The 15,155-nt window shown below is 44.8% G+C and overlaps 1 protein-coding gene across 9 annotated transcripts in view; it reads left to right on the top strand.

Moving 5' to 3' along the window:
* The first annotated feature begins 2,195 nt into the window (after positions 1-2,195).
* The window catches only part of LOC130285091 (neurabin-1-like), a 151,828-nt gene continuing 138,868 nt past the window's right edge, over positions 2,196-15,155 (top strand). For 3 of the 9 annotated variants that reach the window (XM_056536284.1, XM_056536286.1, XM_056536277.1), the window contains exons 1-2: positions 2,196-2,523; positions 5,795-7,551. In XM_056536284.1, the coding sequence (XP_056392259.1) occupies positions 5,995-7,551 (1,557 nt within the window). In that variant the 5' untranslated portion in view covers positions 2,196-2,523; positions 5,795-5,994. Of the gene's footprint in view, positions 2,524-4,096; positions 4,320-5,794; positions 7,552-15,155 lie in introns of those variants that run through there. The other 6 variants (XM_056536279.1, XM_056536282.1, XM_056536278.1 and 3 more) reach the window with 6 other exon arrangements.

The raw sequence follows: 15,155 nt of genomic DNA, 5'->3' as shown, positions 1-15,155 counted from the left end.
TGGGAGAACAGGGGCGGACATCTCGCACATTAGAAAGTTACGGCAGTTGCTGGGACTGCTGGGAAATGCAGCGTCTCATAGACGGCAATGCATTTCCGAGAAAAATCCGCATAATTTATAGACATGTCTATTCTTCCTATGGATGCCGGAATCAGGATTTCCCTGGCAGACACATCTGCAGCGCAAATTTCACCGTGTGCACAGTGCAGCAGAACCTCACTGAAATCAATGGGACTCTGCTGCAGCAGAATGTCTGTGCAGAATATTTGTATGGACATTCCGCCATGTGATCATAACCTAAGGCTGGAATCAAAGTCCAACTGATGTCAGTGGAAGTTTCTGATATGAAATAAGTGCAGATGTTCCTTACACAATTTCCTCACTGTGAACATACCCTTATACCCTGTTCACACTATGAAATTTCTTCTTGGAATATCTAGCTGAAAATTCCACATGGAATTTTCGTTGCATGAAGCGTAACTGTACGCCATTGTCGCCTGGTACTTGGCGCATTCAGCGCTTCATAGATTCCAGGTTCTGGCTGCTGATGATGACAGATATCACCAGGCCTGGTCCAAGGATTTTTGTCACCCTAGGGGAAAGCTAATTTTCCCACCTCCTTTCGATGTGTGAAGGCACGCGCGATGTCAGGATGTTGAACGGACCTGACCTTAGTGATTGACCCATTTGTATAGTCTGCCTTTGGGCGGGCTGTACAAGTGGATTGCCAATTCACTGATTTGTGCTATGCATAGCACTAAACAGCAATAGCAATCTAGGGATTGCTTATAATAGTTTTCTAATCCCCTATGTGGACTTAAAACTTTTAAAGTCTGTAATAAAAAAATAAAATAAAATAATACACAAAGATATTTGGTATCGCTGCCAGCAGAAATGTCCGAACTACGGTGAACAGCATAAAAAAATTACATGTATGCAAAAGTGGAACCAATAAAAACTACATATCATGGTGCAAACAAAATATACCCTTATACAGCAGTGTATACAGAAAAATAAGAACGTTATAGGGGTCAGAATTGGGACATTTTAACATACTGATTTTGTTTAACCCCTTAACGACAATGGATGTAAATGTACGTCATGGTGACGTGGTACTTAACACACCATGATGTACATTTACGCACCTCCATGACCGCGAGCACCGGACCGGTGCTCATGTCATGCGCGGCAGGTCCCTGCTGCTATCAGCAGCCAGGGACCCGCCGGTAGTGGCGGACATCCGCGATCGTGCGGATGTCCACCATTAACCCCTCAGATGCCGTCATCAATACAGATCACGACATCTGCGGCAGTGCGGTACTTTGAATGGATGATCGGATCGCCCGCAGCGCTGCCGGGGCAATCCGATCATCCAGCATGGCTCCGGCCGTCTCCCGGGGTCTTCTGCTCTGGTCTGCGATCGAGCTGTGACGTCACAATGCTCCGTCCCCGTGATCGACAGTAATCAGACCCGGAACGTGTTTGCTTCTGGGACTGATTCTTATGGGGTGCGGCGTGCAAGATCACGGGGGTCCCCAGCGGGGGATAAGATGTCTAAGCGCCGGACTACCCCTTTAAGGCCAAAATAGGTCTGGTCCTTAAAGGGTTAAAAAGTGTGACTTTTTTAAAAAAAGCAGTACAATAATAGAAAAGCATGTAAACATGGTTATCATTTTAATCGTATTGTCCCACAGAATAAAGAGAAAACATCAGTTTTACCGAGCTTATGTGTAAAATCAAAGTCCTCCCAAAAGTTGCAAACCTGCGATTTTCTTTTCAATTTCCCCCCAACAAATAATATTTGAGTTGTGCCGTACATTTTATGGTAAAATAAAAGGGGTCATTACAAAGTATAATTGGTCACACAAAAAACAAGCGCTCATATGGGTTTGTGAACAGAAAAACAAAAAGGTGAGGAGGAAAATATGGGGGGGGAAAAAAACCCGCAAAAATGAAAGGGATCCGTGTCCTTGAGGGGTTAAATTTCACTATACAATTTTACACAAGGCGAGGTGCGTGTGTGACGTAAACACAACACCACCAAGGCTGGCTGGGATTCGTAGTTCCACAGCCGCATGGGTTTTTATGTCAGTTTTGTCAACTGCGCAGGCGCGCTCTCTCCCTCTCGCCCTCCAGGTGGCGCTGCGGGACCGCACGCGGGGGCGCGCCTTGGGAAGTTCTCCTTCGCCGCCGCCTCCTCTGTGACCTGTGTCAGAGCCGGAGCGGGGGCGCGCACCGCCCAGAGCCCTGGATTGGCTGGGTAGTCGGGGACGCGCTCGGCTTGCGCTTGGCAGTTAGTTATTTGGGAAGAACGAGGAGTAAGAAGAAGGAGTAGGAGCCCGCGGGAGGAGGGAAAAAAGTGATGGCGGTACGGTGAAGAGTGGCGTAAGAAGCCCTCATTAGCACTAAGTATACTCTCCTCCCTTCCCCCGTAGTCCCGGTTGGATTATTCCTTGGCTTCGTTTCACTACTCGGGACGGATCCAACGCACGCTTTCCGGCGGGGGGGACAGCAGGAGTTCAGGTAACTTTGTAAACTCTGCTGCCCGGTCGCATGGAGTGTGGGTGAGGGGGGCTGCGGCTGTTGTCGGCTTTTGGTCGGGGGCTTGTTGGCTGCTGCTGGGGGGCTCCCCACTCCCGGGGTCTGCCTTGGTGTTTTGTTTGCTATACTTCCCCGTTTGCTCCTCTCTCTGCATCCACATCCATTGTGTGTTCTTCATTGTCTGCAGGCGCTCATCCTGAGATCACCCAGCTGGGCTGCCATCCAAAAAGACTTGGAAGCCCCTTTGTAGTACTTGAATGGGAGTATTGGAGCCTTGTATAGGATCACACCAAGTTCAAGAACAAATTGTCTTCAGGAGCAGAAAGCTGGAAATTTATTTTTCTGCCATCACCATCTAAAACAGTGTTTTCTGGCTTCTGCAAAACTACAACTCCCAGCATGCCCAGACAGCCGCAGGCTGTCTGGGCATGCTGGGAGTTGTAGTTTTGCAACAGCCAGAGAACACTGTTCTAGGTTAGTGTTTCCCAACCAATGTGCCTCCAGCTGTTGTGTAACTAAAACTTGCTGGCCGGGCATGCTGGGAGTTGTAGTTTTGCAACAGCCAGAGACACTGTTCTAGGTTAGTGTTTCCCAACCAGTGCACCTCCAGCTGTTGCATAACTACAACTCTCTGGCTGGGCATTCTGGGAGTTGTAGTTTTGCAACAGCCAGAGAACACTGTTTTAGGTTAGTGTTTCCCAACCAATGTGCCTCCAGCTGTTGCATAACTAAAACTCTCTGGCTGGGCATTCTGGGAGTTGTAGTTTTGCAACAGCCAGAGACACTGTTCTAGGTTAGTGTTTCCCAACCAGTGCACCTCCAGCTGTTGCATAATTACAACTTGCTTGCTGGGCATGCTGGGAGTTGTATTTTTGCAACAGCCAGAGAACAACACTGTTCTAGGTTAGTGTTTCCCAACCAGTGTGCCTCCAGCTGTTGCATAACTACAACTTGGTTGCCGGGCATGCTGGGAGTTGTAGTTTTGCAACAGCCAGAGAACAACACTGTTCTAGGTCAGTGTTTCCCAACCAGTGTGCCTCCAGCTGTTGCATAACTACAACTCGCTGGCCGGGCATGCTGGGAGTTGTAGTTTTGCAACAGCCGGAGGCGCACTGGTTGGGAAACCCTAATCTAGGTGATGACTTATTTTTAGCTATGGTGCCTTGAGTCTTCTCTCATTCTCATCTGATTATATACTGCGCCATAGTTGCACTGACATTTCCAGTAAGCGTCAGTGAAAGAAAAAGTTGCGCAACTCAACCGCAAATTTCCATAAAGATCGCACTAATTATTCAGGGTTCTTAATTTTTTTTACACAGCTTCTGACCTCTCTTACAGACACGTCAGAAGTGTAGATCGTTGGGGGTCAAATACTGAGACCCCCACCGATCTTTAGAACAAAGGGACGGAAGTGCTCAGGTGACCCTTTGCTTTGTTCAGAAAGTCGAGGGCACAGAGTCCGGACTGCTTGAAAGAGATTATGTTGTGAAGAGAAGGATGGGGCATGTAGGATTTCAATTGCCCCATCCTTTTACCCTTGGAGAGAGAAGCTGCTGCCAGAGGAGTCTGGCAGCAGCTTTCCCCACTATCCTTCTTTATTGACACTATTCCAGATCTTGTACAACTTAGACTCTATTCACATCTTGTTTTAGTCTGTAGGGCGAGCATTGCCCGGTGTATAGATGGAAGGCTTTGACATGTGCCACCTTACAGGAGCATATGTGACCTTTGAACTATGTTGGAAGAATAAGAAAAAAAAAATTATATAGTCAAATGGTGTAAGTATCCTCTTTGAGATGGGGCACCATTTCTTATGTATTTATGTATAGAAAAGAATAGTTGACTTAGTGTTGGTTATACAGTGGTCCCTCAAGTTACAATATTAATTGGTTCCAGGACGACCATTGTATGTTGAGACCATTGTATGTTGAGACCATAACTCTATGGAAACCTGTTAATTGGTTCTGAAGCCACCAAAATGTCATCCAAAAATAGGAAAAAGTGAGGATTAAAGAAAAATAAGTAGATAACTAATATAGATAATCAAATCCTTACATATAAAAGTAAGAAAGATCTGCTGTCAGATCTGTCTGTCAGTGTTTCCCAACCAGGGTGTCTCCAGCTGTTGCAAAACTACAACTCCCAGCATGCCCGAACAGCCTTCGGCTATCCGGGCATGCTGGGAGTTGTAGTTTTGCAACAGCTGGAGGCACCCTGGTTGGGAAATGCTGGTCTATGTAGGGGACAGGAGCCTCTTCAGGGTTTTGTACAGAATACACAATGGCCCTCATTTACTTAGATAATCGGGTTGTAAGTCTATGTTGCTTTCTTACCCGACTGCTTTTTTCCCCTGGTATTTATTATTATGTCGCATCCTGTTTGTCGCACGTGGGTTTTGTTGGTTTTGGTTTCCAACTCCTCTGAGTTGTCAGGAAAAAATCCACAGCAATTCAGCAAATTCGGGTTGGAAACCTTTATAAATAAGTCGGAAAGCTCAGAAATGTCGGGTTACGCCCCTTTTTCGGGTTTGGGAGAATCCACATCGGGTCCCTTGGGAAAAAATGTTGCATCGTGTCGCAGACTGGCGCACGATGTCTGCGACATGTCGCAGACAAAGATGCGCCAAAAAAACCCGACAAAAGAAGTCTGGTTTAGAATAGTAAATGAGGGCCAATGTCCTAAAAAAAAGTAACATGGAGTCACCCTCACCTGGTGTTCAAAGGAGCAGGTAACCCTGGCACAGGTAAAGTGTAGTACAGAACATGTAGTACCTCCCCGTACTGTAGGGGGCGCTACCAGCCAGTCAGTGCCTGCATTTCAGTAATACAGGGGTTTTACCAGTAAATGCCCATTCTGATTGGTCAGTTCCTCCGGGTATTGACACATTTCGCAGATCTGGACTGTCCGTAGCATTGTATGTTGAGTCAGGTTTCAACTTACAATGGTCCAGAAAAGACCATTGTTTGTTGAAACTATTGTATGTTGAGGGATCACTGTATAGCAATGTAAACCAACCTATTGGTAGGTCAATAGAGCCCGATGTATGTGCTTGGCATGTAGAAGAGCTTTTCCAGGTGTATATGCAGATGGCAGGGATTCCTATTGAGATTACTAATCGGACCTGTACTGCCTCTTATGTATCAGCTCTGCAGATGTGTCTCATTGTTCAGTAGAATCCTGCTGTAAAGCTTATGACAAACATCATGGAAAAATGTTTAGTTCCCCTGTATGATTTTGTTCTTCTTTCGTTCAGCAGATGGTTGTCTTGTGGTGATGAAATTAGACAGACAGCTGAGTGCAGGGGGAGTGATTCACTGCTTGGGATTTCCCATGAACCCAGCGCTGCATTCATTCCTATGATCCTTACTGTCCATGTGGAAAGGGGAGTGACACTCTTCATTTTCTCAAGCGGACCAATTTCTTGACCAAAAAAAAAAAAAAAAAAAAAAAAAAATGATGAAAACGGAAGGCAAAGGAGAGAGGACCCTCAGGAGCGCGTCTCCTCACAGGAACGCATACAAGTCAGATTTTCATGCCATCAAATGTTCATTTGATGGGGTCAAACCAGAAATCTCTCCTAAGCCTACGTCTTTGAAGTTGAATGCTAATGGAGCACAAGGGGATCTTAACCGAGGCCGAGCCTCGTATGGTAATCGGGTACATAAGATTAAGAATATGTTCATGCAGATGAGCTCATCTCCTCCTGATCCTGTGGAAAGCAAACTTATAAAGCCCGAGATTTCTCCTCCACCGACAAACACTTCCGTAAGTGTGCAAAAGAACAATGCCTTAAACATCAGTCCCGATCCGCCATGTTTAGATAAAGTGGCTAAGACAGGTGAAGAAGTAGACTTGGACAAAGTAGCCTTGGCAGAGAAATTTTCGGAAACTAGGAAGCTGTTTGAGAGAAATCTAAATCGCCAGGCTACTGTTGACAAGTCTTCTCCAACCAAGGAGGACAAGGTGACAAGGCTTGATCAGAGACAAGGGTCTCTTGAAGTGGAATGGGCCTCTTGGGATCAGAGCCCAAACAATGCTTCTACCAAGTCCTCCTCATCTACATCATCTGAGAACCATCAGATTGGCAGCCACAGGGCAACATCTTCATCATCGTCGTCTTCCTCCTTAAATGCAGGACCTATAAGCAGGAGATTGGAAAGTTTTCTTGCTGACAGTGACGGAGAGGAACCTAAAGACTTATCCAAGACTAATGAAATTGTAATAGAGTCCAGTCATGCTGCTGCGTCTTCTTCTTCTGTGACTATAAACCATTCTGATGCCTTGTCAGATAAAGGACTAAATAATAATGGGACCAAAAACAGAACTGCTCAGGATCAAAAGGTAGAGGAGGACCTGAGCTTAGCTGATATTCAGGCTCCAAAAAATGCTTTAATCAAAGATGAATCTGTTTCTCTTCAAAAAAACAATACTCTTCCAGGTACGAAAGAGAATGGTTCAGAGACTCCTGTACTGGAAAAAAGTCAGACTGAGATGGTGCGAGCGGAGCTTGTGGTCTTACAAAATGAGTCTTCTGAGAGTGAAGAAGACGCAATCTTAAAAGATGATGTATTTGAGGATATAAAGCCACTTGGTCCAAAGCCATGCCTAAATGACAGTCTCCAGATTGCAGAGCGAAAGGTCAAGGAGGTACGGAAAAGTTCTGCAGAAGATGTGACCATAACCTGTACGGAGGTTGGCAGCCAACCGGTAGATGATGCCACAGAAGAGGCGGACAGCGACGACGAGGACGGAAGTGAGTTTGAAGAGCAGACGGATAACAACAAAAATGTAATACGATATCCTACTGAAGCTCATGGTATCGAAAATGCAGCCTTCGATGATGATAGAGACACGGATGGAGAACATCCTCCAGCCATAAATGAAACCTTCACAGTAAATGAAGATGCGGATTATGATTTAAGTAGTGATTATGAGGAAGTACCCGGCCTCTCGGAGGAAGAAGACTTCATAGCTGCAAGGAAAGTCAAGTTTTCCACAGCTCCTATAAAGGTATACAATGTTTTACTTATTTATTTATTTTTTTTCTTCTGAAAAAATTATGAACGTTAGTGTTTGCTGTACTTTTTTGGTATTTGATAATATTTTGTAGATTTGATATATGTAATTTATGTTCACGACTGATGTGTCATGACTGACTGAAGCATCAGCTGTGGATGGATGGGTTTTGATTAGCGCCAATAACATGACAATTATTTGTCTTAGGCTGAAAGTAGACTTCATAAGGAGTATGTACTAAGAAAGTTCCAAAAGCATGACAGACTTATCCATAGGCATCCATTTATCTCACCCAGTACAAAAGTGTCCTTTGGCTTCTGTCAGCCTGGAGTTTATTGATACTTCTGTTTTTGTTTGTTTTTCTATATTGTATGGAATAGCATCGTTTACAGAATTATCGCATGCAAATAAAAATGTATTATAATAAAAAAAAAAAATACATTGTGCTCCACACCCGTTCAGTGTCTGTCTGACACATAAAAAGAAAAAAACACACAAACGGGTTAGAGCACAACGGACACCACTAGAGAAGAGCGAAGTTACAGTAACTTGATTCGTCACAAACTTCTCGGCTCGGCAGTTGATGACTTTTCCTGCATAAATTAGTTCAGCTTTCAGGTGCTCCGGTGGCTGGAAAAGGTGGATACAGTCCTAGGAGAGAGTCTCCAGCCCACCGGAGCACCTGAAAGCTGAACTCATTTATGCAGGCTAAAGTCAGCAACTGCAGAGCCGAGAAGTTCGTGACGAATCGAATCACTGTAACTTCACTCATCTCTACACCACCAGGTTCTGAAGGATCCCATTGACTTGAATGGGGTTCATAATCGCGATATTGGACATTATCGGTATCGGCAATTACATTGCCGATAATGCCCCGCCCCCGGGCCAGAGACGACCATTGCCGCCGCTGCCCCATTGCCTCCCCCCATCCTCTGCCCACATACCGCCGCCGCTGCCCCATCGCCTCCCCCCATCCCCGGTGTTATAGTTACCTGTTCCCGGGGGTCCGTGATCCTTCTGGCTCCTGCGCTGTGCTGTGTAATGATGGGTGACGTCCCCAACGCGACATCACCGTCAGTGCTCACAGTAACAGCGCAGGACGCCGACAGAGCCAGAAGGATCGCGGACCCCCGGTAACAGGTAATTATAACACTGGGGATGGGAGGAGGCGATGGGGCAGCAGCATGTGGCCAGAGGATGGGGGGAGGCAATGGGGCAGCGGCAGCGGTGGTATGTGGGCAGAGGATGGGGGGGGAGGCGATGGAGCAACTGTGGTGGTTAGACTCAGGACCCCAGGACAGGCAAGGGAAGAGAAAGCGGGTGGTGGCGGCGGTCTCTAGCACCGCAAAAGCCGCTGCAGTTCATTGATTTAAAGCGCCCGCTATAAATCATTGATCTGCAACGGCTTCTGCCCCGCCGGGGGGTTGAAATAGCCGATAACTTATACCAGAATATCGGTATAAGTTATCGGCTATCGGCCTGAAAGGTGACAGATTATCGGTATCGGCCCTAAAAAATCGATATCAGTCGATCCCTACTTTCAAATGACTCGTAGCTTAGCATAATTCATTGGGGCCTAAATGCGGCATATTCTAACATGGGAGCCTAAATGCGGCATATTCTAACATGGGAGCCTAAATGCGGCATATTCTAACATGGGAGCCTAAATGCGGCATATTCTAACATGGGAGCCTAAATGCGGCATATTCTAAGACACAGTAGGATGCATCACGGTATCATTCTGACCTTTTTGAAGTACACTGCTAAAGTAAAAAAAAAAAAAAAGAGTTTACCTTTTTTATTTTTGACAAACAGAAAAGCTTGTTGTGCTATTCTATTGATTTAGAACAAATGAAACTGGTGTAAAACATTTATGGTTCTTTATAAGTCAGTGGATCCATAATGCTCTTGTAAAACTGGGAGCCATTTCACCAGTGTAAAATCATGCACACATAGCGACCCTCTAGTTCACTGTAACAATTCGCTATACGTGACAAATATATCTTTAGAGGGGCTCAAAGTTGCAAGATACCGTGAGTCTGGACTTATACTAAACAGTATAGAGACATGGCAAAGTTATCAAACATGTGAGCTACATTGATAAATCTGGCACATTTGTAGAATGAAAGTTTATATTTTCCCAAAATTTGAAGTTTTGATAAATCTGGGCCATTGGCCTTCAGTAGACTGAGCCACATCCCTCTGCTCTTGGATGAACCAGGACTCATGTCAGCCAGAGTTCCACTCTGAAAGCTATTGGGAGTCCATAGCAGATCAGTTTATGGTCAGTGTTGTGAAGTCACAGCAGGGTGGCCTTTCCCCTGTCTGCCGGTAGGTAGCCCCTCTAATGCTTGAGAGGAAACTCTTGATTTTACCGTTTTAAAAAAATTTTTTTTTTTTTTTTTCCATCCAACACAACATTTTGTAAAAGCTGTGATAACACCCCTGTGTCACAGTTTACTCCGTGCTGGAAATACTTCAGTAATTATTTAAAATCGTGTAGGTCTAGTGTTAAGTGAACATAATCATTACCAAACTGTGACAACACAACGGCACATGTTTTAGCAAGTTATAACATAATTGTATGTTGTGTATTGTGTGAGTTTTCACTTGTACTAATCATCTCTGTTGAAAGTTATTAGAAACACCTGTAAGGATCTGTTCACACTGGTGTTTCTTAGGTTTTCTTTTTGAGGGCAGGAGTGACGCATTCGTTGTGTTATAGTGCTAAAAAATGTAGCAGAAAAATATAGCCCCAGACAAACTGGGTGGTGAAAAAATTATTGGCCACATCAATCGTGCAATAGTCACCTCTGTACATGGTATCTGGGTGCAGACACCAATTATTAGGTGTCTGTACTGGTGGATTGTTCTGTTTCATCTTCTGGCACAATCCAGTTCCTTATCAAAGTTCCGCTACGGAACTTGTAGTGTGAACTACGCAGCCTAATCCTATTTAAGTCAATGGAAGTCTGCTGCAAGTAGAATTTGCATGGCCAATCTCAGTGGTCTCCAAACTTAGACTCCGGGCATTGCAAAACTACAACTCCCAGCATGTCCAGACAGCCGTTGGCCTTACGCTCTTCCTGGGGACGTGAACATCGGACAGCCGTCAGCCTATCACCGGCCGCAGCGATGTCCCGCCTCGGCCGGTGATAGGCTGAGCCCACTGTCATGTAAGAAGCCGGCTTCTTACGTGACAGTGGGCTCAACCTATCACCGGCCGAGGCGCAACATCGCTGCGGCTGGTGATAGGCTGGCGGTTGTCCGACGTTCCATTCTGTAGGAAAGAGGTCCGGATCGATGGGGAAGGTAAGTTAAAGTTTATTTTGTTTACCTTTTACAGCCTGGGCATACGGATACAGTATATAGCAGTGGTCTTCAACCTGCGGACCTCCAGATGTTGCCAAACTACACCACCCAGAAGACCACTGGTATAGAATGTCAGCGCTGGCAGCCGCAACAAACAGGAGGACGAGGAGGGCAGCGCTTGCGGGGGACATATGCGAGTAGTACCCCGATGGGGACAGCGCAGCACTGGGCTAATAATTGGGGGGAAGGGGCAGAACAGCGCTCGCGGGTCACATATGATTAGTTCCCCAATGTGGGGACAGCGCAGCGCTGGGCTGATAATTCATTCATTCCCGAGGGGGAGGGGCCAAACCAGTCTTGCGGTATGGGTTAAAATTCATATCGTGCAGCACAAAAATTTCGGTATTCGGTATGAACCGGTATACAGCCCAGCACTAACTTCAGGACTGATTGAGGTGTCCCATTGGTTATATAGACATGTGTGAGACATGGATATGTTTTGCGCTTTTACTGTAATGGTAATCGATTACTATTTAAAGCCGAATTAACTTCAAAAACATCAGGGCTCAGCTATATGTGCGACTTCTTAGCGAGGGACTAGATACTTGATCAAATAATTCTTGATTTGAAAAGAACATTGCATTCTCTCACCACACACTTTTATACTGGCGGAGATAGTTACTATGGTAACCGGATTTTTATTTGGGATTTTTGTTTTTATTTTTGAAATACGGAGACAATGGTGATAATAATTTGCTTTCCATTACATTGGTTGATATTCTACAAATACAGTATGGTATGGTCTGTATATTTGTTGTCAGTATGATTTTTTTTTCACTTCAGTAGGTATAATTTTTTTTTTCTTTTATTAATAATTCAGTCCATACTAGGGATCGACCGATTATCGGTTTGGCCGATATTCATGATTTTGGACATAATCGGTATCGGCAATTACCATGCCGATAATGCCCCACTCCCCGGCCAGAGACGACCATTCTCCCCATCCTCTGGCCACATACCGCTGCCCCATCGCCTCCCCCATCCTCTGGCCACATACCGCCGCCGCCCCATCGCCTCCCCCCCCCATCCTTTGCCCACATACCGCCGCTGCCCCATCGCCTCCCCCCATCCATGGTGCTATAATTACCTGTTCCCGGGATCCGCGCTACTTCTGGCTCCTGCACTGTTGCTGTGCGCTGCACAATGACGAGTGACGTCCCCAACGCGACGTCACCGTCAGTGCGCACAGTGACAGCGCAGGACGCCAATGGAGCCAGAAGTATCGCGGACCCCAGGAACAGGTAATTATAACACCGGGGATGGGGGGAGGCGATGGGGCGGCGGCGATATGTGGGCAGAGGATGGGGGGGAGGCGATGGGGCAGCTGTGGTGGTTAGACTCAGGACCCCAGGACAGCGAGGGGGCGGGGGGAGGAGAAGTGGGTGGCGGCGGTCTCTGGCCCGGCAAAAGCCGCTGCAGTTCATTGATTTAAAGCGCCCGCTTTAAATCATTGACCTGCAACGGCTTCTGCCCCGCCGGGGGGGGTTTGAAATAGCCGATAACTTATACCGGAATATCGGTATAAGTTATCGGCCTGAAAGGTGACAGATTATCTGTATCGGCCCTAAAAAATCGATATCGGTCGATCCCTAGTCCATGCCCAAAATGGTTTTTGTGGCAGCATATCACCATATTGACCTAAAGTAAGCCTAAATTTTCAGGACAAAATAATATTTATGTAGCACCAACATAAACTGTTTTACAGTTTTTATCTCAAGTCTAAAAAAACTTCGTAGAAGAGCAAAAGAAGAAAATAGGCTCATAAGTTAATAATGTTAAAGGGGTACTCCACTGGCCAGCGTTCGGAACATTTAGTTCTGAATGCTGTGTGTGCGCTGCGAGGGTCAGCCACACCCCCTTGTGATGCCAGGCCACTCCCCCTTTGTGCAAGTCTATCGGAGGGGCGTGAGGGACGCCATGCCCCCTCCCATAGACTTGCATTGAGGGGTGTGACCTGACGTTACGAGGGGGTGTGGGCGACTCCTGCAGCGCGCACACAGCATTCGAAACTAAATGTTCCGAACGCTGGCCAGTGGAGTACCCCTTTAAAGGGGTACTTCAGAGGGGAAATTTTTTTTTTTATATCAACTGGTGCCAGGAAAATACTTTATTAAAATCTTAATCCTTCCATTACTTATCAGCTGCTGTGTACTACAGGGGAAGTTGTGTAGTTCTTTACAGTCTGACCACAGTGCTCTCTGCTTCCACCTCTGTCCATGCCAGGAACTGTCCAGAGCAGGAGAGGTTTACTATGGGGATTTGCTCCTTCTCTGGACAGTTCCTGACACAAACATAGATGGCAGCAGAGAGCACTGACGTCATACTGGAAAGAACTACACAACTTCCTTTGGAGTATACAGCAGCTGATAAGTATTGGAGGGCTTAAGATTTTTAAATAGAAGTAAATTACAGAATTGTGCAACATTCTGGCACCAGTTGATTTGAAAACAGTTACTCCCCTCTGGAGTACCCTTTTAATGCATAAGCGGATATAGGAAGTGGTTATGGAAGCTCACCTGTGTGGGTTGTGTGAAGCCACAAACACTATAACAGTAAATAAGTCAATGTTTAGTTATGGAAGTAAGTGAGGAATGCAATCAGAACAACGTCCCTTTTAGACTGGCAACTGTTGTCATAGTAAATCCATACAGTATATAGTACAAGATGTACGTGGAGATTGGTTATTACAGAAAAAAACAAACTGATGCTGTGCCCAGCATTTACCCGGATACTGAGGTAAAATAACAAAGCTTTATTAGTCCTTAAAAGTAAACGTGTTTTGAGGGCTGAAACTCCTTCATCAGATTTCTAAATGTGTTTATATGTAAAGACTAATAAAGCTCTGTTTGTTATTTAATGTTCATATCTCGGTATATGTTGTGTGTAATATCTGTTTTTTATTTTACCCTAGTAACTATTCTCCAAATGCTTGACATCTACCATATGCGTTTACCATGGCAATAAGGTTAAAACTTGTCGCCTATCGATATCTTAGAGCAGTGTTTTCCAAACGGTGTGCCTCCAGCTGTTGCAAAACTGCAACTCCCAGCATGCCCGGACAGCCAGAGGCTGTCCGGGCATGCTGGGAGTTGTTGTTTTGCAACAGTTGGAGGCACACTGTTTGGAAAACACTGCAATAGAGGATAAGTAACCGACTGGTGGAACTATAAGACTACTAGGATCACAAGAATGGAAGTTTAAAAAGGTATTTTTTTAAATCAACAGGTGCCAGAAAGTTAAACAGATTAGTAAATTAAATTACTTTTATTATAAAATCTTAACCCTTCCAGGACTTATCAGCTGCTGTATGCTCCACAGGATGTTCTTTTCTTTTTAAATTTATTTTCTGTCTGACCACAGTGCTCTCTGCAGACACCTCTGTCCATGTGAGGAACTGTCCAGAGTAGGAGCAAATCCCCATAGCAAACCTCTCCTGCTCTTGACAGTTCCTGAGACAGACAAAAAAGAGCACTGTGGTCAGACAGAAAAGAAATATAAAATGAAAAGAACTTCCTGGGGAGCATACAGCAGCTAAGAACTGGAAGGGTTAAGTTTTTATTTATTTATTTTTTATAGAAGTAATTTACAAATCATAGTATAAAGGAGTTGGAGAGGCTCTTGTCCAACTACCCACCAAATAAACCCGGGCTACCTAATTAGACACCTATACCCGAGGTGTCAAAAAGTGGTTTGTCTGTAGAAATATATATATATATATATATATATATATATATATATATATATATATATATATATATATATAATTTATTTATTAGGGCTCAGGGTTTGAGACAACTGGACAGATAGTAATTCAATTTATTAATAATATGCAATGTGACAATAGAGTATAAAATAAATGCAAATAGTAGCGACAGCGTCTCACAGGGCCCTTGTGTAGGCGCAGCACCAACTATTAAAAATTATAATATATGTATATCATAATGTTTAAAATATAAAAAATTATTAAAATTGAGAACACCATAAATATATATAGGGAGAGGAATCTGGGTGGGAGAGTCTTAGTCCATCCACAATCGTCAATTATCTCCTTTCTTGAAAAGTACTGCAAGTATAGACAGATTCCAGTATTTTTGTAACCAATAGCAACCATAAGGTTAGTAACCCATAGCAACCATTTACATGTGTCCGGCTATAGTAGTAGTTCGCAATTAAACGCCTTAGCAGATAATATACTTGCTATTTGCAGACAATGTTCAACTTATATG

Source organism: Hyla sarda, chromosome 8 (genome assembly GCF_029499605.1).
Source record: "Hyla sarda isolate aHylSar1 chromosome 8, aHylSar1.hap1, whole genome shotgun sequence".
In the NCBI taxonomy this organism is placed as follows: Eukaryota; Metazoa; Chordata; class Amphibia; order Anura; family Hylidae; genus Hyla; species Hyla sarda.
Note: the sequence above shows the minus strand (reverse complement) of the source record. Positions and strands in the feature narration are given on the sequence as shown.